General features: G+C 31.7%; 1 protein-coding gene across 1 annotated transcript in view; it reads left to right on the forward strand.

Moving 5' to 3' along the window:
- The window catches only part of Smp_181350 (huntingtin interacting protein-related), a gene marked incomplete at its 5' end in the record, with an annotated part of 49150 nt that overhangs the window by 22238 nt on the left and 1745 nt on the right, over window positions 1–25167 (forward strand). Inside the window, 8 exons of the mRNA XM_018799216.1 lie at window positions 2106–2270; window positions 7847–8207; window positions 9570–9659; window positions 15136–15446; window positions 16065–16208; window positions 18744–18844; window positions 20396–20628; window positions 22405–22559. Of these exons, the coding sequence (XP_018651027.1) occupies window positions 2106–2270; window positions 7847–8207; window positions 9570–9659; window positions 15136–15446; window positions 16065–16208; window positions 18744–18844; window positions 20396–20628; window positions 22405–22559 (1560 nt within the window). The remainder of the gene's footprint in view (window positions 1–2105; window positions 2271–7846; window positions 8208–9569; window positions 9660–15135; window positions 15447–16064; window positions 16209–18743; window positions 18845–20395; window positions 20629–22404; window positions 22560–25167) is intronic.

The following is a 25167-nucleotide window of genomic DNA, read 5'->3' on the forward strand; positions in this document are numbered from 1 at the left end:
GTAGTGGTTTCTGCTACACTGTCTGTCTTGACCTGCATCCGTTTGAGTGTATGGGATAGTAGTGCCAGGTCGTCTGCGAAGTCTTAATCGTCTAATTGCATCCCAACTATATTCTGTGCATCTCCTCAGACATGGAGGTTATGATAATCCAGTCAACCACCACAAGAAAAAGACAGCATGAGAGTGAGCAGCTTTGTCTGACACCTGTCTCTACTTGGGATGTATTTGTGAGCAGTCTTCCATACACGACTTTGCAATTTAGTCCATCGTATGAATTCCGTATGATGTTGACTATTTTCTCAGGTACATCATAGTGTCGAGGTAGGATTCCTGACATTCTCCGCTGCACACGGTCATACACTTTCTCTCGTAGTCAAGGAAGTTGATACATAGTGACAAGTTCCATTTAATTGATTGTTTAACGATGATCTGTATTGTCGCGACCATTCTTTACGGAATACAGCTTGTTTATCTCAAAGTTAGTCATCTTCTGAACCTTGATTCAGTTCAATGTCACTGTTGAAATCCTTTCTTGATCCCAATATTAGTTTGATACTTCTTTAGTTCTCACACTTGCTGAGATCTTTTTTATTCAGTATCTTGACGAGGTGTCGTTCTTTCCAGTCTGTCTGTAGCACTTGTTCTTCATTCCAAATCTTCTTGAATAGAATGTGGATCACCTTTCCAGTTATATCTACGTCTGACCGTAGTACTTCATCTGGTATATTGTCAGGTCCTACTGCTTTCCCATTTTCGATTTACCTGATGGCCATTCTGGTTTCTTCGATCGTTGTTGGAGTGATAATTATGGGGAGATGTGTGTATGTGGTGCCTGGATATCTGATGGGTTGAGTATGACTGGTCTACTTAAGAGTTCTTCAAAGCGCTCTACCCACCTGTTCCTTTGTTATTGAATGTCATTGATTGGTTTGCGTTTTTTATGCTTGACTGGTCAATCTGTTTTACCATATTTCACTGCTAGTTTCTTCGTTGTTTCATATAGTTGTATGATATTTCATTTTTTTTGTTGCGTTTTCAGCTGTGATTGTTAGGTCTTCCGAGTATTTTTGCTTGTCAGTTGTAATGCTTCTCTTCGTGTACTTGTGTGTTTCTGTGTATTTGGCGTGTGCGTCGCCTTCTATGTTGTTGTTCGACTGTTGTTAATTGTTTCCTCCATTACTCCCGTGTATTGTGATCGAGTGATACCCACATAGCTTTGTGTATGCGTTTGTGTGGGAATGTAGTGTTACCTGTAAACATTTTGCTTGAGAAACAAAATATTGCAAACCTGTTACCATTCTCGTTCCTTTTTCCCAGTCAGTCGATGTTATCCCATGATAATTTTATACTCGATGTTGTCCATTCCAACTTTAGTGTTTAGATCTCTTATTGGGTTTGTGAGGTCACTTCCTGAGCACTTCGGTTTGGTCGATTTCAGCCTTTCATAAAAGCGATCTTTATCGTGTTCATTGCTATCATTGGTGGGTGCATAACACTGGATAAAATTGATTGTGATCCCCTTCATCGTTTTGATGTATGCTTTGTTGATACCGATTCTGTGAGTGGTTTTCGTGGTTCGTTTAACAGTCTCGGTGCATCTCCGTGTATGTGAAGGATTTTCTTGTTCATGACCAGAATAAAACAGCATCTTTTCTAGACTCTAACCTTTTCTGTCCATATAGAGTATAATGTGTTCCAGTTATTTCGAACAGAGCCAAGTTGGATCTCCTCACTTCTGCATCTATTTGACTTGTCTTCTCAGTCTTCCACATTGTCCGGACATTCCATGTACCCATATATTAATTGTTGCTCTGATTGTTAGAAAGAGAATCGACCTTGTAATTACCAGAGAATCTCGACTTTCTTTATGAGGAATCATAGTTTTTCTGAATTAATATCCTTCAACTCGTAGGTCAGAGTTTAAATGATTTAAATTGTTTAATGTGGTTGTATTTTTTAATAAGTTTTTTTCTGCCAGATGGTGTTTCGGACCTCATTCTGAATCCTCTTTTTTTGCCCGGTCTTGGAACCACCAGTTACCCTGATATGGCTACAGGCGCAGTTAAAATAAATGAAATTTACTAATTTTTGCTTTTCTACTTTAGAATCTCCGTCACCACCAAACGTCCTCATCACTAGGTGAAGTTGAATCTTCGTCTACACCCGGAAATCAACTTGAGGAATCGGTTGATCAATGTTTAAAATTACAGTATCAATTGAATGCCTATGAATCGAAATTCGAATCTATAAACACTCAACTTGCTGTAGAGGTTTGTGCCGTTTTCAGTTTTAGTAATCAATTATAAAGTGAATCACTTATTTGTTCACTATAAAACTTATTTACTTTACTACTGATTACAATATAATGTTTACTAAATTGATTATTCGTTGTTCATGTTATTATTTTTGCTTGCAGTGTTATTTTAGCGAATTAACCATCTCTCAATTAGAAATAGAAAGATGACATTCTTATTTTGTTATTCGTTTACATCCTGAGGTCATCGTTTACTATTTATCCATAAAATCTCGCTAAAATTTAGTTTAAAATGAATTGATTAGTGAATGAATAATGACTGTGTTTATGCTTTATATAAGGGCAAAGGAGTATTCATAAATATGTATAAATGTTATTTCAGTACATAAAATGACAACTGTGGTTTTAAGACAAATGTTCCATTAGTTGGCCACTGATTCACTTTGATTATTTCGATCATTTGTGTAATCTAATGACGTAAGCTGTGCCGTTTTATCTCTTTAATGAAACCATCGCGACAGTCAAAAACTCATTGACTTGAAAAGATTAATCAGTCTTCATCAATGTGAGACACTGGAATCAGAGATAAAATGAATGCTTTCCGATCATTTTTTTAATTAGTAGTTAAAATAATGCTTCCAAAAAGACATGACTAGTCATAATTCAATTTGAAATAGATTGTACAATTCCATTGTAGATATTTTTGATTGAAATTTGATCAGTCTTAGTTGGCATATGTGTATCCCGTGTGAAATGCCTTGATATAGTCATTATGACAAAAATTAGTATTGAATAAATTGATGAAATTTCAATCGAAAATATTAACATTGGGTTATTCCAATCTGAAGATTAGAACGTTCAACAATCTAGCGAAAACTAGAAGACGAAGGTTCTATACAAATATAACAGAAAGATCATTAATCGAACTGTTGAATTAAAAGTCAAAGAAAGTTGAATTTTCTGTCTACAACTTGAGAGAAAATAGCTGAGATTGTCCATAGCCAGTAAGTCTATTCATTACAGCCAAGTGTATCAGAATACCCAATACGTAACTTTGCGTATATTCAGCGTTATTTCGTAATCCTATCAAATGTTTTATATGATTATTTATAACTCAATCAAGTTAGTAGCCAATGAACTCAATCTATTTTAGAAGCTTGATCAAACTTTTTTATTGTAAACTTAAGGGTACAGAATACACAACTACGTTACTTATATCTATAAATCATGAAACTCTAATCACGTAAATGAGAAGTAAATGGATAGAGGTCAAAAACTTTAGATGGAAATGTGTATATCTAGATGTTTTATTGAAGTTCTTTTTGTCTAAATAAGCTGACATTTCTTTCTTTATGATTATCCAGAAAATAGGTTTCATACACGTTTGTGATTATTAGGAATATTTATCTGAAGTCACAATACAATACATACTATAAAAACAACTCGGTATCCTAATCAGAGCCTCGTCCTACCGCTTTGTCTATGTCTTTACTTGCTTTTTGTTAATTAAGTCAACCAACCTTAATATAAATAGAATTTTATCAAGTATTGACCTCCTGAATGGTTCGTTTAAATATAACATAGTTAATTACAGCACTGGCAAAATTCTCAAAGACATTTGTTTGAGTCAACTAACTATTGATTCAAATCTTGTATTTCTTAACAATAATAATATGAACTAAATAACCAATTGTAGATTGTTTTTAACATGTTAGTGTTATGGTACATATCGTCTGAACTGACTTTTTTTTCTTTCATTGATTCAGCTAGATATCATGAAGTACTTGAATGTATTAAATTACCATCTAATATCTATCTCTAGCTCTTGTATTATTTATGTATTATTGTTTTTTATTTGTATTTTTTGCCAATGTATACATGCCAATTTATGCATTAAAATGATCAGTTTCTAAATTGTAATTTATTCATATTGCGCTTACATCCATATATCTACATATATCTGTTACATATAATGCTTATTCAATATTTTTTTCCATATTTACGAACAATTCTTTGTGTTTCTCATTGTAGCCTTATAAGCTCATTGAAGTCGTTTCATGTTTTTGTTAAACTACTAGTTTCTATTAATTTATGCCATTGAGTTGCTCTTGTCAATATAAGTTTGTATGGAAACTGTAGTTTCTTTTAAACTTAGATTAATGTTTAGCTTTAAGATAATTAGTCTGGCGTTTCACTTGTAAATACACGCTCTCTAGGTAATATCAAATATCGGAATTTCAATTTCGCTCAGATTTCCATGTGAATTGATTTGTTAATATATTTTAAAATCAGTCAAGGAACTGACCATGTTGTAATCATCTTTAAGTTTTTTTTTCTGAGACCAATTCTTCTAAGATTAAACTAAATTTAAGCAGAATAAGAGACGGTGTTTAACAAACTGACTTCAAATACTTACTGATTTAGCCAGATAATATATTCATTTTTGAAAAGAAATAATCATGAATACAGATGATAATCTAGTGGTTCAGTGCATGTGTGAAGTAGAATTTTTAATGTTCCAGTGTATACTGTTTATTTATGGCATAAGTAGCAAGATAACACTTTTTAATTTTTTTCACCGATTTGACTTCTAATCAAGGAAACAAACTAGACAAAGGAATTTTAACTTTTACCTCTTTACTACACAATAGTTCGCCTTTAAATATTGACGTGGTCTGAATCTCATTCGCTTTTTGTAAAGATTGTGTTGTGAAAATCAAATTATGAATTATATATTCCCATGACTATTCTTTATAACGGCTAGTTTTTAAAATGATTCTTTATTGCTTATATTTATTTATTTTATTTATTTAAACGCATAAATATTGGTACAAAGGGACACCAGATACATATCCGGCACACAAGTTTCATTTGATTTGTGTGAGGGCTGTGATACTGCCCGGGTTCCCAAACCGAAGCAGGTGGTTTTCTTAGGGGGGCCACACCCGTAGCTTTTATCCTAAAGGCCTAATCCACAAGGCAGTGGAGCATCATAAGGAGATGCAGTCCCATGGTAGCCGGTGACCAACAATTGATTCATACGCCATTTGTTCCTTCAGGATACTGGAGTCAGCCCATGTGCACCATTAGTTTGGAATTAGGGTTTTTCAACTCCCCTAGGTGGACTTTCCGCGTCCACCAATCTGGTTAAAGCGCCGGACATTCACTTTTCGTCCTCTCGATTTCGTAAACAACACCCCTGCCACGAGAAGGCAATGAGTAAGACTTCCCTGGCAGAGACTATATATATATATATATATATTCTTGATTAGGGATGATATGTCAATATAGTGGATTGTCAGATGAAATTTGATAGATTTTAAATATTTTTAACTACATTTGAGTGTGGAATATATTTTGAAGAAATCTCTGTACAATCAAACCAAGACATAACATTCATCAGTTTATTGTTATTTTAGTTTGAGACATTCTAGAAACTAGTAGATCTTCTGTCTGAAAAGCATAGAATGATTTAAAGGAATAGCTGGCAAACTAATATGTTGTATTTTATGTTAATCAACATGACTCATATAATTTAGTCATTTCATTTTATGTTATTAAGATCTGACTTGCCATCATCTTTTGCTTCTATTTTCTTATATTATTCCTTGCATTTGGTTTAATGTTTTTGAATTTTCGTCACATAATTCTATAAATACTATTGTTTTAATATACATCATACAAATGTCCATAAACTAATCATTACACAACAATTGTGTTTTTTGTGTTCATTAAATTTGGCTGTATGAAAATCATTTATTTTACGTGTATGCCATAACAAAATGTTACTTGTCGAAACTTGGTTGGCAGTTATTGTTCAATATCAAGGATATGATTGATGTTATTGAAATCATTTATAACTTTTCTCATAATTGAGGTTGTTTGTGGAGATTTTTAGTAATTTATATATAGTTAAAATCATGAGTCAATTGAAGCTAGACCACCATTGAAAACCTGGAAGTACTGAACGGCCGTTTCATATACTTACTAGTGACTGGCTCCATGAAGTATTTTCTGGAGTTCTAGTGCGAAGCAGTAACCAATGGAGTTCAACCAGGTCTGTTGGAAGATATCAACTCACTGAAGGCATTGGTGAAATGGTTGCTCAACTTCGTGGATTGGTTGAAGTTGAACATTAACACCGTTGAATACCTGCCCAGTGGTCTACCGGTTAAGTGCTCGGGCGCGAGACTGGTAGGCCCTGGGTTCGAATCTCGCGAGTTGGGATCGTGAATGCGCACTGCTGAGGAGTCACACAGTAGGACGAAACGGCCGTCCAGTGCTTCAAGGTTTTCTCGTAATTTTTTATCACTTTTTTCTTCTCTATCATTCTGAATAATACATAAGTGATGATACACAATAAAAGTCATATGATTCTAATTTCTAGTATGTATATGGTTACTATTGAAATTATATAAAATATTTATGATTATCATATTTGTTTAATTAATTAAACCTTTACTGTTGAAAAAAGGAACTCTTACAAACATAATGAATTTAAGAAATAATCTAATTGAATGATAACCTACTGAATTAGGTAATATGATGATAATGATGCTATACAAAAAGAGATACATGGTTTTCTCATTACAAGACCTCATTTCAAAAGTAAAACACTCTGTAGTTTGACCGAAAACTTGACATCTTGTCAATGAAATCTGTAAAATGTAGATCGATTGATTACTATTTTTATCATTTTTATTTCTATATGTTCCATTCTCTATCTTTGTAATTTTATTTGTGTTTTTCAATCGAACATTACGTAACAGAATTTAAAATTGGTAACAGATTTATTTTGTCTTTCCTCTTAAGTGTATATCTTTCTTTTTTCTTTAATATATTTACTTGAAATTTGTTTATTCCTTTTAACCATTAAATTAAAGTGATGAATGTAACAACTAATGCGAATTCACGTCAAAAGTGTATTATTTGTTCAAATCTTTTGTCAACTTCACTCATATTTATCTTGTAAACAATGTCTTGATTTATTTCCAAGAGATTTTTACCAGAAAGTAAAAGATAACCGATAGAAAAATGCTGAAGCGATCGAACCAATATGAGATATCAACGTATAAAGTCATTAAATATAGGTTAATGAAGACCTCTTGGTTGTGATTAGCGTGGTACTCTTGGTCAGTATTTGGATATCGTAATTCAAGGGTCTTGAAATTGATTGCAATACCTGACTTGCTTTCGTTCTCGTTGTTTTAGATGCTGAGCTTCAATATTATTTCATACCTTTTCGTTTATTATTTAATTCCTTCTTTTTATATCATACTTTCCCTGATTAGTGCTTTTTGACAACCATAGGAGTTGGTATTACTTTGATTCCTTCACTAATAAAATGTTTAGTTTCATCACACTGTGATGACTTGATGTAATGACTTTAGGGGGTGAACTTTTTTACCAAGCCGTGATTTGTTTATACTAATTAACGAAAAACTAAGCAGTATAACATTTGTGGTTATTTAGTTAATAGTTAATGCATTTAGAATAGCATTTTGCTCGTTACAGAAACAAAGGTCTATTATTTCATCATTTCATCGATAAAACCTAACTTAAGTAATCTGATTAATTGTTTGTTAATTTCAGCTTTCTCTAATCAAACAAAAATCTTCTTTAAATGAAGAGAAGCTTTCAGAAAGTCAACAATTAATAAAGGATTATGAAATGAAAATTTCTAAATTGACTAGTGAATTGCAAATTTTAAATGATCAAATTAACCAGGAGAAGTTATTTGCAGTCAAGGGAAATGATACATGCAACGAAAATACTTTCACACATATTATTGATGACAAAGATTGTAAGAATGGCGAATTAACAGTGCATTTAGATAAATTTAAACAAATGCTTTTAAAAAATACCATTGAGCAGATATTATCTATATTACAAAGTAATCAAACTATTGGACAATCACCTGAATTTATAGAAGTATATATACATTGTTCTCCAAGTGAGTTTTATCCTATCTTTTATTTCTCCTCTATATCTATACGATCCCATGAATTTAATCAGTAGTTTTATTCTTTACCGTTTTGCAGAAATTATATGTCAGAAAATCTTAGTTTTTATAATGCTGATAGTTTAAATTCGTTGTTGCATATTAAGAAAATTATCTATGCATGATTCTATTCATTTTATGGAGAGCGCATGGTTTACTCAGAGAATTATCCACTATGTTCTCCATCCAGAATTTATATTTATAAAGAAGGGCAATAATGGCAGATGAGGCATTAATATATTGTTTAATAAATAAACGAGGTTTATATTGTATTAGTTTTTCGAGGCACTAAAAATCGTGTGAACCACTGTTTTGAAAGTAAGGTTTTCCTCTCCTTAACGTTGAGACTTCTCACTTGCCTATTCGACTTAATAATTGTACTCACCATCTCAAGATTTTTGGAAACACTATCTCAACATGATAATACGAAGACATTTTCCACCTTCTACTGTATAAGACTTTGGAGGCTAGATTTCACTAAGCCTTCAAATAGCATACCTCTGAAGATATTAAAGTACACCTCTATGTTCCCATCAATTTTGAACAGTTAATTGCACTGTATCTATTTTCTTCGTAATATTGATGCCTCTGTTTTCATTTTATCACTAATGTTTATAGTTACTTCGATTTCTTGTTATGTTAACAAATTACTAGTTCATCAGTAAATTCAAGTGTATTTCGAAGGCTGACATATTTGCTTTTAATTTCAATGATTTTTGACTATTTAATCCATTTAAAAAGGATATAAATTATTCTTATCAAAATATCTTCACAATAGGATAGTAAATTTGTTCAACGAGTTAAAATCAAAATATTATTTAATTTTAATAATAAATAAATATTTTATAGAGTTGAGATCATGAGTCAATTGAGGCTAGACCACCATGGAAAACCTGGAAGCACTGGACGGCGGCTTCGACCAATGCTTCCAGGTTTTCCATGTTGGTTCAGCTTTAAATGACTCATGATCTTAACTCTATAAAATTACTAAAATCTGCACAAATCCCCCTTTTGAAAATAAAATATTTATTTAATGACCGAATCAGTCAGTCATGTCAGTCAGTCAGCTACAACATAGGACCAGGCACATATATGCATCGGTCCAAGTTTCCATACCTTGTTAGCACAACAAGATGAACACCGGATTCATAAAAGTAGTTAACTTGATGGTGGTAGTATATAAAAGATAGGTTGTATATAAGGATATAGTATAGGAAGGAAGCTATATACATACTTCTAATTATTATTACGATTATCATTACTATATACTACTTAACATACATTTTCTTGTTTTATTGTTTATTTTCATTCTAGCATACCTTTTAAATCATTTATCACAAGTTATTAATGATTTTAATTCATTTGAATCTGCATTAACTGACTACTTGTCCGATAGTGAAAAAGGTAATCATTGTAAAGCTATTTGTTTTTATTTTTAAAATTGAATATTGAAATTCGTTTGATGGATCACAACTGAAAACAATATTTAGCGTTGATTTTAAAGATGTACACAATTATAACAACATGTAGTTTCAAATTAAATGAAATTCCTCCCCTTACGTTAAACCTATCGTTAGATAAATCTTTGTGTTTTACTTCATTAGTCACTTAGTGTTTTTTCACTTGACGAATATTCTAGAATAAACGAAGCCTAAGATAGAAGAAATATCAGAATGTTAAAAGGAAAATGGAAAATTACTTGGTAGATATTTGGTCTGGTGACTCAGTGTTTTTGTAGTTCATCCCCTAACCACTAATTCTTGGAAACTAATCCCTCTCCACCCACTTCAGTTTGGGTACTTTTGTAGTATTAAAGGTCCTCATACTTACTGTGGCTCGAAGCTAGGCACAGAAATATGTTCTTCGTAAATAAGTTGAATCAATTAATTCATCTTTGTCTCATTCGTAGTTATAACATTGGTTTATTTATTAAGTTCTAAACAAATTTAAAAAGTTGGTTACATGAAGTTTGTTAATAAAAGAATTTGGATGTCATAAATGCAAATAACTAATGAAATGATACGCAAAAGATTCACCTATTTCTATATTTACATATTTGAGATGTACGTTTAACTCAAGCGTAATCGATACGATTTCATGATTTCATCATGTATTACGAACCATTTAACATTTATCATTCATTTGAAGTATATGCAACGAAATCTTTTAAAGTTTATGATTCCGGCAATTTAATTTAATTTAACATCTCTTGAAACGAATTCGATATTAGTTAGCGATCTAGTTCTAAAAACAAACCCTGAATCTACCACTCTCTGTAGTTATAGCCTCACATTTACTTCACATCAAATGAAATACTCTGTGATAATAAATTACTTAAACTGCTGGTGGTCACATTACAACTTGACTAGTGAAATTTCACCAAACACTAATAAATTACTAATACAACAGTTACTCTTCAATGGCATACTTTGCTGACAGGTAACGATTAGCATGGAACATATGTTTGGAGTTTCCTGATATCTGTGTACTATGAAACAAAACATGCAACTGTATCGAGTCATTTCATTTGTTTCAGTAAGAATTGATCAATATTGTTTGACCATCATTACATTCTAAACAAACGTGTTCAGTCGACCATAAGTGTAAAACATATCACCCAAACTGGATTTGGGGATGCGACATATTTCTCCTTAGTTCATGATTGTTTTGAGTTTGTATAACAGTGTACTAGACGTGTAACAAAAAAATCTTTAAGTTACTATCCATTATATATAAATTTGTACATTTTGACAGGATTGATTCAAACTTCATATTACATTGGTCAGCTAAACTCTCAGTTATCCTTATTATCTCTCTTCTCTAAATCGATACGCCAATCAAATGTTGCAAGTGATTCCTCAAACAGTAAGTGATTGCATTCATATTATTTCTGGTATTTTATCTCATCCAATTTTGTTTGTGTCTAACTTAGTATGTTTTTAGATTCTGAAAAGTGTGGATTAATCCAATTCTCCTTGCTAAAGCATAAATATACACCTTAATTAGATTTCTCCACGTCTTTGAAAATTAAGCGCATTTTAGTCGTTCAAAAAAGTCATCTGAGTTTCCTTTTTTCTGTTTTTCAAGAAATTTACGTGATTTATTATACATGTTAGAATAGTAGTAATGACTGTCTATCATCTTGGATACCTGAGCTACCTGTTCCTGCCATCTACATATTTCAACAAGTTATCTGTTTTTGGTTGTTTTAACACATCATTCTGTCCATTAATTGCATAACCTATTCAGGTGCGTTTATGAAAAGCTAACAACCTTTGGCTGTAAAATTTACAAAAAAGTACAATCAGAGACATTGTGGTGCCTGGCAATATGAATTGTAAAGAATGAACATTATTCAGATGTTGATTCCTGAACTGCTATCATCTAACTGGCGATCACTAATTGACAGGGTGGAATGTCTTCAATTCCTACTACGCCTAAATATGTATCGTAATTGTGGTGTAATTACGATTCAAGAATCCTGGTTAAACGATTTACAAGACGACTGCTCAGTATCACGACATGATTTTCATATTTGTAATCAGAATCTATCAAAAAATATGAAAAGGAAACTTGTTGAAATACCTTGTGCTGAGAATTCAATATTGTACCAAAAATATAATATTGAATAAAGCCATTAATGACATCAATAATAATAATAATAAATGGCTCTGTAGGTTACACTACATAACGAAAACTGAATTACTTTGATAGTGCTGTTTATACTGCTATTTCATAACAAAATATTTAATAGTGAAATATGAATAATATATAAGGCCCCCAAATGTCCTGGTACGGCCGAGAGTCCGCTCTCCCTCTCCAAATGCTCTCACATGGCCACGCGTACATAGCCTCTGCCAGGGAAGTCCTACTCACTGCCTTCTCGTGGCGGGGGTGTTGTTTACGAACTCGAGAGGACGAAAAGCGAATGTCCGGCGCTGTAACCGGGTTGGTGGACACTGCGAGTCCACTTAGGGAAGTTGGAAAACCCTGATTCCAAACCAATGGTGCACATTGGCTCCAGTATCCTGAGGGAACAAATGGCGTATGAATCAACCGTTGGTCACCGACTACCATGGGACTGCATCTCCTTACAATGCTTCATTGCCTTGTGGATCAGACCTTTAGGTGGAAGGCTCGGGGTTTGGCCCCAGTTTGGGCACCTAGGCAGTATCATAGCCCTCACACAAATCGAATGAGATTTGTGCGGTGCATATGTATCTGGTGCTTCCTTGTACCAATATTTATGTGTTTAAATAATAATAATAAATTTAGAAGTTTGTATTGATATTCTTTTGACAACAAAAATAAATAGTTTCATTGAACCATGAAGTGAAAGTGGTGTAATTTTAATATTTTGTAAACTTTTAAAAAAGATTTTCACAATCCTATTCAAGAATCAATAGTTATCACCAGAATGATTCGTTCAAAAAAGTCTTTGAAATAATTTAGTTTATAATGGTTTGGATCATCTCTTTGTTAATACTTTGACTGGATTTTGATTAGTTTCAGTTGTCAAATATACATTCTATGTACATTGCCTTAATATGGCTATTATAACACAAGTTTATATAAAATAGATAGCATATGATTAGCAGTGGAATCCAATTCAATTAACGTGTTTCTTCTCATGAAATAGACTTATAAAGCTAACTTTATACTAGTAGAGTTATAACCATAACTTATGACAATTCAGTTAATAATGAACTGTTGAACTTTTGGTTTATCGAACCTATTTTACTAGTGTATGGTAGCACCTTGACTGTAAGGCCATTCTATTTTAAACCATGGTGTATTTGATTCAAATTCCATTCTATCTACTTTTCTTAATTCATTTGAGTAGTACTATCGGTAGGCTTCAGATATAATGACATTATTATCCAAAATCGACTTCCTAAATCTGTATTTGGTGCATGATTTACACTATTTTATTGATTTATATCACTGTATTGGTAAAGTTACTTAAATAACTAAGCTTCTTTTTCTGATTAAAATAATATACTACTTTAGTATGATGATTGCTTAGTTGTAAATTTTTAGTATGAGGTTTTGGGGCTTGTTGAATTTCATTGAAACCATGACCTGATCTAAGATCGACCACCATTAAAAATTTGCAATCCAGCGCGAACTCTTAACATGTAGACCACTAAGCTGGATTCTAACGGTGTTATAAGATTGTTTTCATTTATTCTACCATCTGATTCTGTTGTTTTGTTTTTCCTTGTGGAACAAACTTGTTTATTGGTATAATTTTTTATTCTTACTATTCAATTTAATTATGTGATTTATTTATTTCATCTTTTTAATGTGTTCGGTGATTGGTTGCAAATTTTGTTTTATTGATTATCATAGGAAAATAATTCGGCACAGTTTACTGGTCGACATTACAAGATATTGAAAAAGTAATCTGTTGTTTTGACTTTTTGGCCATTCAAAACCTTTATTTCTTAAATATTTTCACACTCACTGTGGTCTAGTATATATGACTCCATTTTCTTTTTTGTCGTAACTTCTAATATTACTTTTTTTCAAGTCACAATTGCGTTCTTTAGTGAACTTGTACACAAGCACCCTATTTGCACTTAATAATGACTTAATGGGTGAATCTTGACAGCTTACACATTGACTGCGAGTAGATTACAGTGGGTGACAATGTGTTAGAGAAACTTAACTTCATTTTCGATGTCGTTAGCTATCTTTGGTTAAGTTTGTTTTGTTCCCACTAAAGTACTATATTCATTTGTGTTTTAGCACTCTAGCGAACGAACACCCAATTGGAAAAAACCAACTTATTGTTTAGTGCAAGGTTACTGAGTTCTTTTGTAAAATGTGAAAACCATACATTCAATACTTCATTTGAAAATCCTCCATCAGTTGTTTATGATTCTTGCAATTCTTAATTCCTTTGTGTTTCCCTTTCTTTTTTCCTTAGTTCAATCTTCTCAACTTTCTACTGCCAGACATTCCATTTATGATTTATGTTACTTAATACTTATGTCTGTTGACATAAGTAGCATACACCACAGTACTACCTATAATACATAGTTTTATTTTACCCTAGTTAAAAGGACTTGTTTTGACCATAGATATCTTCAAAGCTTATCGACCGCGCATACTCTGATCACCCAGTGAGCTATGTTCAGGCTAGGCGTAAGGTAATCAGCAATTATTTCAAATAGGTTGGTTAAGTCTTTATCTTCATCATCTGAAATGGTTGGGACATATATTATATATTCCCGACCACTGTCATCGTTAGCGCGCAATGTTGTCTAGATTAGAAATGATTTTAAATAACTACTTAGTTCAGTTGTGGCTCTAAAAATATGGTTTTTCATTTTTTGGTTAGCAAAAGATCTATATTAGAGCTATCATTTGTTACCCTTCGATAACTGGCTATTTTATTTTATTACTTAACAATGATAAATAGTGGTTTATTTCAAACAAAAGTATTGAAATTAGATGTCCTAAGTAGTTTTTCGGTAACATCTTTGATTCCAACACTACCCGACATGTATTCGCTACTGTAGAGGAACATCAGCATTACACAATCCTGATAAATTCATTGACAGCTGACTAGTAAATTATTCACATTTTCTTTTTTTCATATTAACATTTTGAAAGAGATTGAACTTCTCTAACGTGTCGGAATATATATAGAAAATTGTCCATTTATTTTTGCTTCATAAAATTCCCTTTATAGATATTTGGAGACGATTGAATGGTACTGACAATAATAATTACGCAAAAATGTATTAATCGACGCTATATATCAGTTGTCACCATACAATTTGTTTCCTTGATAATTTAGTTTTGGATGTTTTGTTTAAGTGAAAGTTTATCATAATTTATACTTCTTTCCAAACTTTTTTTTACATTATAGACTGTCTACATAATTTAGACTTAATTCAAAGTGAATTTATGGAATTGCTTAATGTTCTGCTACAAATCAACAGTATTGATCAGGATCATATAAATTGTAATCACGATAACGATAATTATTTCAATCAAATCAAAGAGTATTTATCTATGATTCATAGTCATTTAAAATCTATGTCTATTGAATTAAAAAATTTACCAAACTGTCTGTCGAATGATAACAATAATGATGACATTATGTCGTCGACTGATGTGATACAGAAAGAAATGGAAACCACTTTTGAGGCTATCACAGTTGCAGAACAGAAATTTCAGGTAATCATTTCTTTTTCATAAATTTATGAACTACGGATAGAAATGAGATCCAGATCGCTTGTTACATCTTGTTCGGGATTCTGCAACTAAGTATGTTTGGATCCCAATGTTGACATTCACACCGATATTCAAACCCAGTAACTCGCTTTCAAAGACAATACTTTATCGAAAAATATACGTTTCTTGTTTTCGTACTAATTACAATGTTGAATTCAATCATTATTTAGCCATGTACCTCATTTATTTCCATACTTTTTGATGCTCATCAATGAGACATGTCTATAATCCCTAAGATACTCGTTGTTTATTATTTGAGACTAGAATTGAAACTGTTCATTAAATGTGAATTTATTCTTCGATTCAATATGAATATAACTTTATGAAAGACATAATTTCACTAACTAAAATAAATAATATATTGATGTTGAACAATGTCACGTAGAGACTCTAGCTATTAATTTCTGACATTCCAATCAGTTGGACATTAGTCCAGTTTAATTATCCTTGATTTCGTTTACTTTGTATGTATATCATGGAATTTATTACTATTAATCATTAAAATTAGTTGAGATTTTCCAAAACTTCAATTTGATCTGTTAACATATTCTTTTATTTTAGGGATTAATTGCGGAATCTAAAAAAAATTCAATGAACAATGAAAATCTCCAAGTGAATTCACTCATATTAGACTGTTGTTCTGAATTGTTACTTTGTGTTAGTGATCTAGTGAAACAATCTAAATTGATTCAACAGGAGTTTGACGTATGTATATCTGTGTATACTTTTATGAATTGATTACTTTTACACTTTTGTTTTATATATGAGGATTGTTATAGTTTGATGTAAATGGTTTATCCTACAGATACTTTCATTTTAAATGTTTGTTTGTTAGTTGTTGATTGATATGAGTTGACATATTTTAGGCTGATTTGAATACTATTTCAAACACTGAGGTGTATTGTATTATCCTAATATTATGGTTTTCACCTTATGAGTGATTTGGAAAACACTGAGGAAAATGATATGTCTAAAGATTTCCCATTTAGAAGGTTTTAGAGAAGAAAAGCAAAAGAAACTAGGATATGTTGTAAAGTTAGTTTTTCTACTGTAGACGGGTTGATTGGAAAGCTTTCATTTTCATTCTCTAAGCATCATCTGCTTCTATTGTGATATGAAGTAACTGACAGGATACAACATCACTAAAACATCTAGCAGAGCTACAAATCCCTACCATCTGGTTCTTCTACTATTAAGTCATTTGGATAGTTAAATTATAAGTCACCGGCGATCGAAGTGTTTAGAAATTAACTTTTGATGGCGTAAGTTTTAGAGCTTACTAGTAATAATTTCCGTAGGTCCTTGGATGAATGTATACCTTTTCGAGTTACTATTGAGACAGTACGACAGAAAATTAACTAGATGTAAGACGACAATATTAACCAAATAACAGGTAAAAACAAATGTCTTACGATAGCGATCAATATTCGTCTTATTTTACTGCGGATCAAGTAAAATTGTAAATTCAGGCTATTAAAATCCAGTTCGATAGTTGAATGATTATGTATTTCTATGAGAAATAAACGACGTGTCATAAGTCTTGCGTAATGCGCTTGTGGTAAGAAGTTTAGCGTTATGATAAACTAGTTATCCTGTTACATCCGAACGATGAATAAATGAATGGTAACTTCTAGGGGTTATTCATGAACTATTATTACATATGTTTCTATTGGACAGCCATAAAGTAACCAGATTATATGTATATTCATATTCTTTTATCATAAGCTTTCATTTGACTTATTGGCTACTGTTATACAATTTACCATTCTTAAATGATTATTTACAGTCTCCTATACTCACAGCCACTTCTAGTTTGATCTTGTATAATTATTATTTTTCATTGTATAGTATGATCTGATCTGATTGTATATAAATCACGTACGTCTAAAACACAATTTATACAGTGGAGGCTAATATTTGGGTTCTGGACTGAACGGGCTGGGTTGAGCAAGAGGCTGCTATACAGAGGATCGACAAGGGCCCAGGGTTGACACAAAGCTGTTAGTCCTGGCCGACGTGTCATCGGTTTAGCACAGGGATAAGATTATATAAGTCGGTGTTCTGATTGACAGTTTGTCAGGTGATATTTGACAGGGTCAGAGGTCATAACATAACCGTTACGTTACGGGTTTTGTAATCTTTAATTTAACTGATCTTATTTTCTTACGTGTTTAAAAATACACTGATCAATTAATAAAAGACTAGCTTATTCGAACCATGATCTGTTGTAATGTTGCTAAACAGTTTAGGAGTTTATTTTTCAACCATTCTCATTTAAAGCGTTATCTGTTATCGTTTAACCCCGTAAAACTCATTGTTTTGTATATTCATGATTTTTCTGTACACAAATAAATTCCAAGTTGATCCACAAGAATATTTATCCAACAATCAGGTGAAAGAATATTTTTATGTAGCATTATCAATATTAATTGATCAAATAAAATACTTTGGGATATTATATCAGTTAATATACTCTTCAATCATGAGTAAACTTTCTCGTTCACTTTTCAGAATGTGGGTCATTTACCTTTTGTTTGGTAATGCAAATTTCCCGATAAGTCCCTTAAGAATTTTCCAAAGTAAACATTCTAATCGTCATTTTCAACTGTTAAAACCATGAGTGTCAAGTTAGATCTCTTGTTCTTTAGCTCTCATTCTCAGTAGCCTGTTTTCTAGAATATCTCAAGAGATTTTAAAAATTCTTTGGCATTTCACATTAGATCAGCGTTAGTTTGAGCTACAGCAAACTTTCCATGTTTTTCTTGTCTCCTTAGCTATTCAGGTTTCTTGGCTAGACAGTTATTAGTAATAGTTAGGACGTCTGTTGTGGACCATTTTTATTGTATTAGGATTTTGAGTTGTATCATGCGTAATACATCTTGAGATATATTTGTAAGTAATAATAGTTTATTGGACTGTTTGGTAACATTCAACAATAAATGGAGACTAGACTTTCAATGATAAACGACGCAGTTGAATTACAGCTAAACACATGTCAAATTGAGAGTCATTAACCGTGAAAATGACTTTGTAAATGTGTCATATGTTTTTCTTAGGCTATTTCTGTTATCTAAGTTAATTGAATTGTCCTGTGTAGGTATATTTCAATTAATTTAATATCTGATTATATATCTGTTCTGCAGTTGAAGCAAATACGCTTAACGATAAATTCAAGAGACTTGTACTTGCTCTTTTTAACGTAGTTTTTTTCTGCCTATTATATGAATTATTCTTTCTTAGGATTCGCCAACGTCCGTTGAGTTTTATAAACCTTATAATCGTTGGACCAAGGGTCTTTTATCGGCTGCTAAGTTTGTCGGTGCTAGTGCTAATGTCATGGTGTAAGTTGCTCTATTATACTGTATAATTCTTTTTTTCTCACTCATAATCAGACTAAACGAAATCTCGTTATTTATGCCTCTAATCTATATTCACTTTGATTATTATCTAATGAAATTGTGCGAATAAATTTTGCTGATTAGTTGACATTTTTTAAATAGATCCAAAATCTGTATATCCAGTAAGAAGTGTATTATATTTAAGACATTTGGGATAGATCTAAATAGTCTCTAGTTTTCTGACGATAGCCCGTTGGCAACCTAAAGTAGTCACTGAAATTATTGTCCAACTCCAACTCGATTAACTAAGCTTTGAAATCATAACTTTCCAATACAGCATTTGAAAATAAACCTTTTCAAAATCCGTCATAGATTAGCTGTGTATTATACGTTATATTGAAAACGTAGTGAATGGTTTTTCTCTGTAACCAGTAACATGTTATTTTTAGTTGAAATGAAAATTATGAGTAATCAAAATTAACGTAGATATAAGGGAACTTCATGAAGCTAACAACTTGAAATTTCCAAAGCAGAAAGATTTCTGAACTCCATGAATTTAATTTGGGTACGCAGACTGTTCAGTTCGTATTATTCAATGTCATATTGTCTAGTCCTTAATCCCAATTGAATTCTGTCGGTTACCCTTTAGTGCATCTGCTATGGTAATTAACTCGACAAGATGATTTACGTATTTTTTGGTTTCGGGAAATTATCAGTATGTCGTGAACCAGCGTTTCGTTCCAGAAAACGCTCATCAGCAAGGTATGTTCGGAACTTTTAGGGAGCTGGCGATCCCTATGAGATTCTAGCGTAATCACTAGTTGCCACAATTCAAAGCTTTACCATTGGATGGTTAAAGATGTTTCTGACCTCGTACAAGATTAAAAATCTTATACAATGAATGATCAATTAGTAACATTCAATATCTTATTTATTCGTTAGTGATAATCGAGTTCTACGTTATAAATTTGATTATGTTTTCAACTTACGTTCACCAAAACTAAACTAATATTGTAACTAACACTACTTTTAGTCTGTTTCAGGATCGAACTGTTAAATAATGTAGACATCTGTTTTGAAACCATTTTACGTGATCTAATCTAGACTTTTGAAACCCGTATCAAGAAAAATTCAGGAAACATGGGTTACTGTTATTTTTTCACTACTATGGGAACTTTACCAGAATCAATAAAATTATTATTGAAAATTGTGAATTCTCTAAAAAAAAATAATTTGTCGTTATTATGAGAGATTATCGAATCTCTATCTACAATTTTGTAATCAGTACTTTCGTCTACATCAGTCACACTTCAATGATGGTGATGTCAATCTCATAATACCCGACCTCCACTGAATCAAACTATTTCCTCCATGGTGTAGAATGCTCACTCATAATGATTTCCGAATTTCCTGTGGCACTTGTACTAAAATAGTAATTTCTCACTGCTCACTTTCTTAGTATTTCTCATGAAACATCTTCATCGTCATACTAGTTACTTTCTATGAAAATATTTAACTGTCGTTTTTTTACCATAAAAAAATGTTTTTAAACAGTGAAATAGCTGATTCCATAGTTTGTGGAAAAGACGTAAAATTAGAGCGCTTAATCGTAATTTCACAAGAGATAGCTGCTAGTACAACTCAATTGGTTTATGCTACTCGTGTAAAAACTACTTCACAATCTGAAATGTTCAATAAATTACAATTAACTAGTAAAGAAGTATGCAAGTGTACTGGAAATTTAATTGCATGTGTAAAAAAGGCAATTGAAGCAAAACATATAGAAGGTATATTTTTTTGAGTATTTTTTTCAATATCCCACTAATATATATCGTATTATAGTTTTTGACAATTATACGAAGAAAATTAGATTATGTGAGGATATTGCTGAAAACAGACACTAGAATTACATTCAGTGTTCAGATCATCAATGATAGATGTTTTGATTGTTTGAAAATAAGTTCACAAGCATCTTCTATTTGTGATCATCTCACAATAACGTTAGTGACTATACAACTTATCCAGTTCCACTAGTCATGAATTCTCGCTAATCATAACGCTGAATACAAATAATGACAATGCAACCCGGTAATCAGGTACCATTTCTTGTTCTCAACTTTACGTCAGTTAGCATAGCTGGCTGAACATATTGTAAAATCCCAACCTAAAATCCAGATATCGTGTCCTTTAATCATTGAGTCATAAGTCTGTTGTTCCCTTGAATCAAATGTTAGATGAGGTGAGAAAACAAAATATCTTTCAAAGTTGTAGATACGCATTTTTGTAGGATAGGATTGGTGAAAATTTTTAAATACACACAACTCACAACTAACTCATCCCAACCCTTTGAAACACTGAACTGAGAAACCACCTTTTAGGCTGAATTGTTATCAGAGCAACAAATGCTCACTAGTCCTGGATATAATATTTCTTATAGTTAGATATTTTAATGCACACAAGGGGAATATTGCATTAGACTTCATTTTATATTTGAAATAATACTGCATACATTTAAAACAGTTTCGTTGATAAATTTAGATAAGATAATGACAAGACGTTTATTAGAACTGTGTGGTATATTACCACATATATTGTCTGTTGTCAGTTTTTATTAACAGTCCGCAGTTGTAGCTTTTTAACAGTTCAACGAGACACAAGCAAGCACATTGTTAAGGAATCTCTATCTACCATTGAAATGGTATTACAATGTATATTTATAGATGATCAGAATGATACGGATAACAGATAAGTAATGTAGGGTTGATCAGTATTTTACTCATTCATTGTAGATCACCTGTGTTTGTATTTAACTTATCATAAAAGCTTGGTGCATTGTATCTGAACAATTCTTAGCTACTTATTCGACGTCCTGATATCAGATTGGCATATTTTGCATGGATTTAAGGAACGAGAAGTTAGATAAACTAATCATCTGTCTTATCAGAAACTTGGATTTCCTAGTAATATTGACTCTAAATAAATGAATGAATGATTACTCTAGGTTTTAACCTATTGAAGTAAATTCTAGTTCCTAATGTAATTCATAAAAATTAACTTATGGTATAGTTTGAATGAATACTAAATATCCTACCTGTTGTAGTGAACGAAGACTGAATGGGGATGACAAATTTATTGTTTGATGCGAAATTGCAGAGTGCATTCGCAAAATATGAAAACTATACATTAAGTACATTATTTGCAAATCTTCTTTCGATTGTCCCTTACGTGTTTCATGATTCTTTCAATTCTTTTGTTATTACAATTACTCTCTGTTTACATTTCTATTCTCTTCAATTCGATTTTCTCAGTCTTACGCTGCCAGGCATTTTATTTCTGATTGATGTTACATACTACTTGTATCTGTCAACATAAGTAGCATACATCACATTAATACTATAATTATAGCTTATACCCTAAATTCATTTGTTTTCAGATTACTCATTGAAAATTGTTTTCATGATAGATTTGAATTTTTCCTGAAATTTAAATAATCATTCTTTTCTTGATTTTATTACCATATTCTGCCCATACTGTTTTTTTTTTCTCTTTTAAAAATACTATAGAACTTGATTTTAGTAGTCTTACATTAACTCAAGCAAAACGTATGGAAGTTGAACTACAAGTGAAAATTATTGAATTAGAAACATCGTTAACAAATGAACGACAACGTTTAGCTCAATTAAGAAGAGATAATTATCAGTTATCAGCTGAAGTAGAGGTAAATTGTTGATATATTGTATTATCTTAATAAGTATTCTATAAATATGGTTAAATTTAAAAATGTACTTAAAAGTGCAAATTGAGAGTATAATTTTAAAGTACTTAGTTGTAGTAAGAGGATGGCTGCATCATTTATTATTGTTTACTTATCAAATGTTGTTTATTTCATCGCAGAGCATTTGTTTAAGTCATTCCAGATCAACTACATTGAATCGAAAATTGATTCAAATAAACATCTTATTTATGAAGAAAGTATAGTACAATCTAATCACATAATTATATTTTTCCTTATTATCTTTTTTCTTGTATTACTGTCTGTCTGATATGATTTTCCAGTACTATAAATATCTTAGCAAGATTATTCACTATGTACCGGACTAATATATATCACACCGTTATCCTAACCTCATTATTATTGGATTATCTACAAAAAGAATAATTTTACCTAGTAGGTTTTTATGTACTTAAGGTCATCTAAATTACCGATCAAACACTTTTAGACATGTTTGGATCTCAGCATTCCTAAACTTTATTTAGAAACTAACCAGTCATATGAAAAGAAATAGTTAAAGAAAGTAAAAGGTGTTAGGTCAAAATATGGTTTAGAACATCAGTGTTCTTTAATTTTTCAGTGATATTTATGATTTCAAAGCTATGCAAAAACATTTGGGTTTCATTTCTCTCCATCTACAAATGATACAATTCGTCATCTGTGATACCACCTTACAGTAAGTTGGGTATTTTTAAAAAAAATAAAGTACTTGTTAAATTAACACTCATAAGCTTTGTAACTGGTCCTTTTTCTGTTGAATAATCTCTCAGATATCTTTTCTTTCAACATTCAAATGACGCTATGGGATGTCACACAATCGCTTACATCTTGTTCGGGTTTTCGGTGAAACATGGACCTTGACTTTTCGATGATGATAAGTTGGGCTGCATAAAATGTTCTGTTGATAGCTAATTTTAGCGTTCGTTTCAACATGAGACTATTTGAGTCATCTAGAATGATAAAGCAATATAGACTCGTTTCTTGGGTGCCAAAAATGCCATAGGTTTCATCATATTGCTACCTTTCCAACGGTTTATAAACTTCAATGAATAACCGTTATTCATTTACATGTCAGTTAAGAGCTTCGTGTCTCCTTCAATAATACCACTGGTACAAATACGTTTGATCTTACTGAATAAACCCTTTTTAATCCACGTTTGTAATGGATTGGAAAATGACTATTGAAATTAAGATATTGCCCTGTCCATGTCGGCTTTCTACATACAAAACGTTTGGTAGAATCATCGTCTCTCCTACTAATTAGTATGTCTAGAAAAGGAAGCTGGTTATTCATCTCTTCTTCTCAAGTAAGATAAATATGCTTTGAATTTTTGTTGAATTCACATCTTCAAGCTTAACACCTATAATTGTGATGTCATCCACGTACCGCTTATATAGATACATCTTTTGAATTGAGTCTTCAACTAGTTTATCCACATATCCCAGAAACACATCAGCGAGTAATTGTTCTAAAGGACTACTCATAGTTACGCTGTCAATCTGTCGAAAATGTTCACCCTAAAAAGTGAATTTCACATTGTCGGTACATAATAATAATAATAATAATAATAATAAATCTTTAAAAGCTTTTACAAAAAATGGCAATGAAAGGTTATTTAATAAGATATAGTCACACAAAATACTAATAATTCTTCCTAAGAGGTACATTTTTAAACAAAGCGTTTTCATCAAAGGAGCACATTGTTTTAGTTTTAATACTAATACCCATTAAGTAATTAATTAATGTAAATGAACCTTTCAAAGAATATTCACAAAATTGATTTTGGATAATGTTTAATACTTTTTTCAGTCATTTTGCGAGATTATGTGTTGATGACCGATACGTTGATAAAATTGGACGTAAGGGGGTACTGGGTTTATGAATTTTCGGTAATCCATATAAATTAAGATACACCTAACCCATAGGCTTTAATAAATTGTATTTCTCTTTGCTAATAGCATTCATGTTAATCATTTTCATTAGGTTCAGGTTGCCTTTCCTTTCTAATTTACGTAACCCCCAAAAGTCAACATCAGCCATAAATTTGCTTTCATCACTGTTAATGAATTCCATTTTATTTTTGTAATCGGACTTATTATAATGACATCTGACCCTTTATCAGGTTTAACCATGATAATATCAGCATTATATGTGTAATCAGAATGTTCTAAATGTATCATGCAAATATATCACGTAATTCTGATTACCTTTATCTTCTCACTACATTATCGAAATATATCAAAGGGACTAATTGTTTTATACTTCACATATATTCATTGCTTTATTTCTAAACAAAGTACATAATTATATCTTGAAAGCATACAATGTTATTTATTTAGTTGTGAAAAAGCGATAACTTTGTTTTAAATGGTTCTGAAGACTGTTATAAACTCTCAGCAATGAAATTATGAAATAATTTGCTATACCACACAAATTAGATATTTATTTGTTTATTTGTTCAAAGATAAGTGCTTTAACATTAGCTGGAAAATTAATGTCAGTGAAGCTCCACGAGGAAGTGAATTTGATCTATTTCCATCAGTAGGTATAGAA

The sequence above is a fragment of the Schistosoma mansoni genome, chromosome 3, assembly GCF_000237925.1.
Source record: "Schistosoma mansoni strain Puerto Rico chromosome 3, complete genome".
In the NCBI taxonomy this organism is placed as follows: domain Eukaryota; kingdom Metazoa; phylum Platyhelminthes; class Trematoda; order Strigeidida; family Schistosomatidae; genus Schistosoma; species Schistosoma mansoni.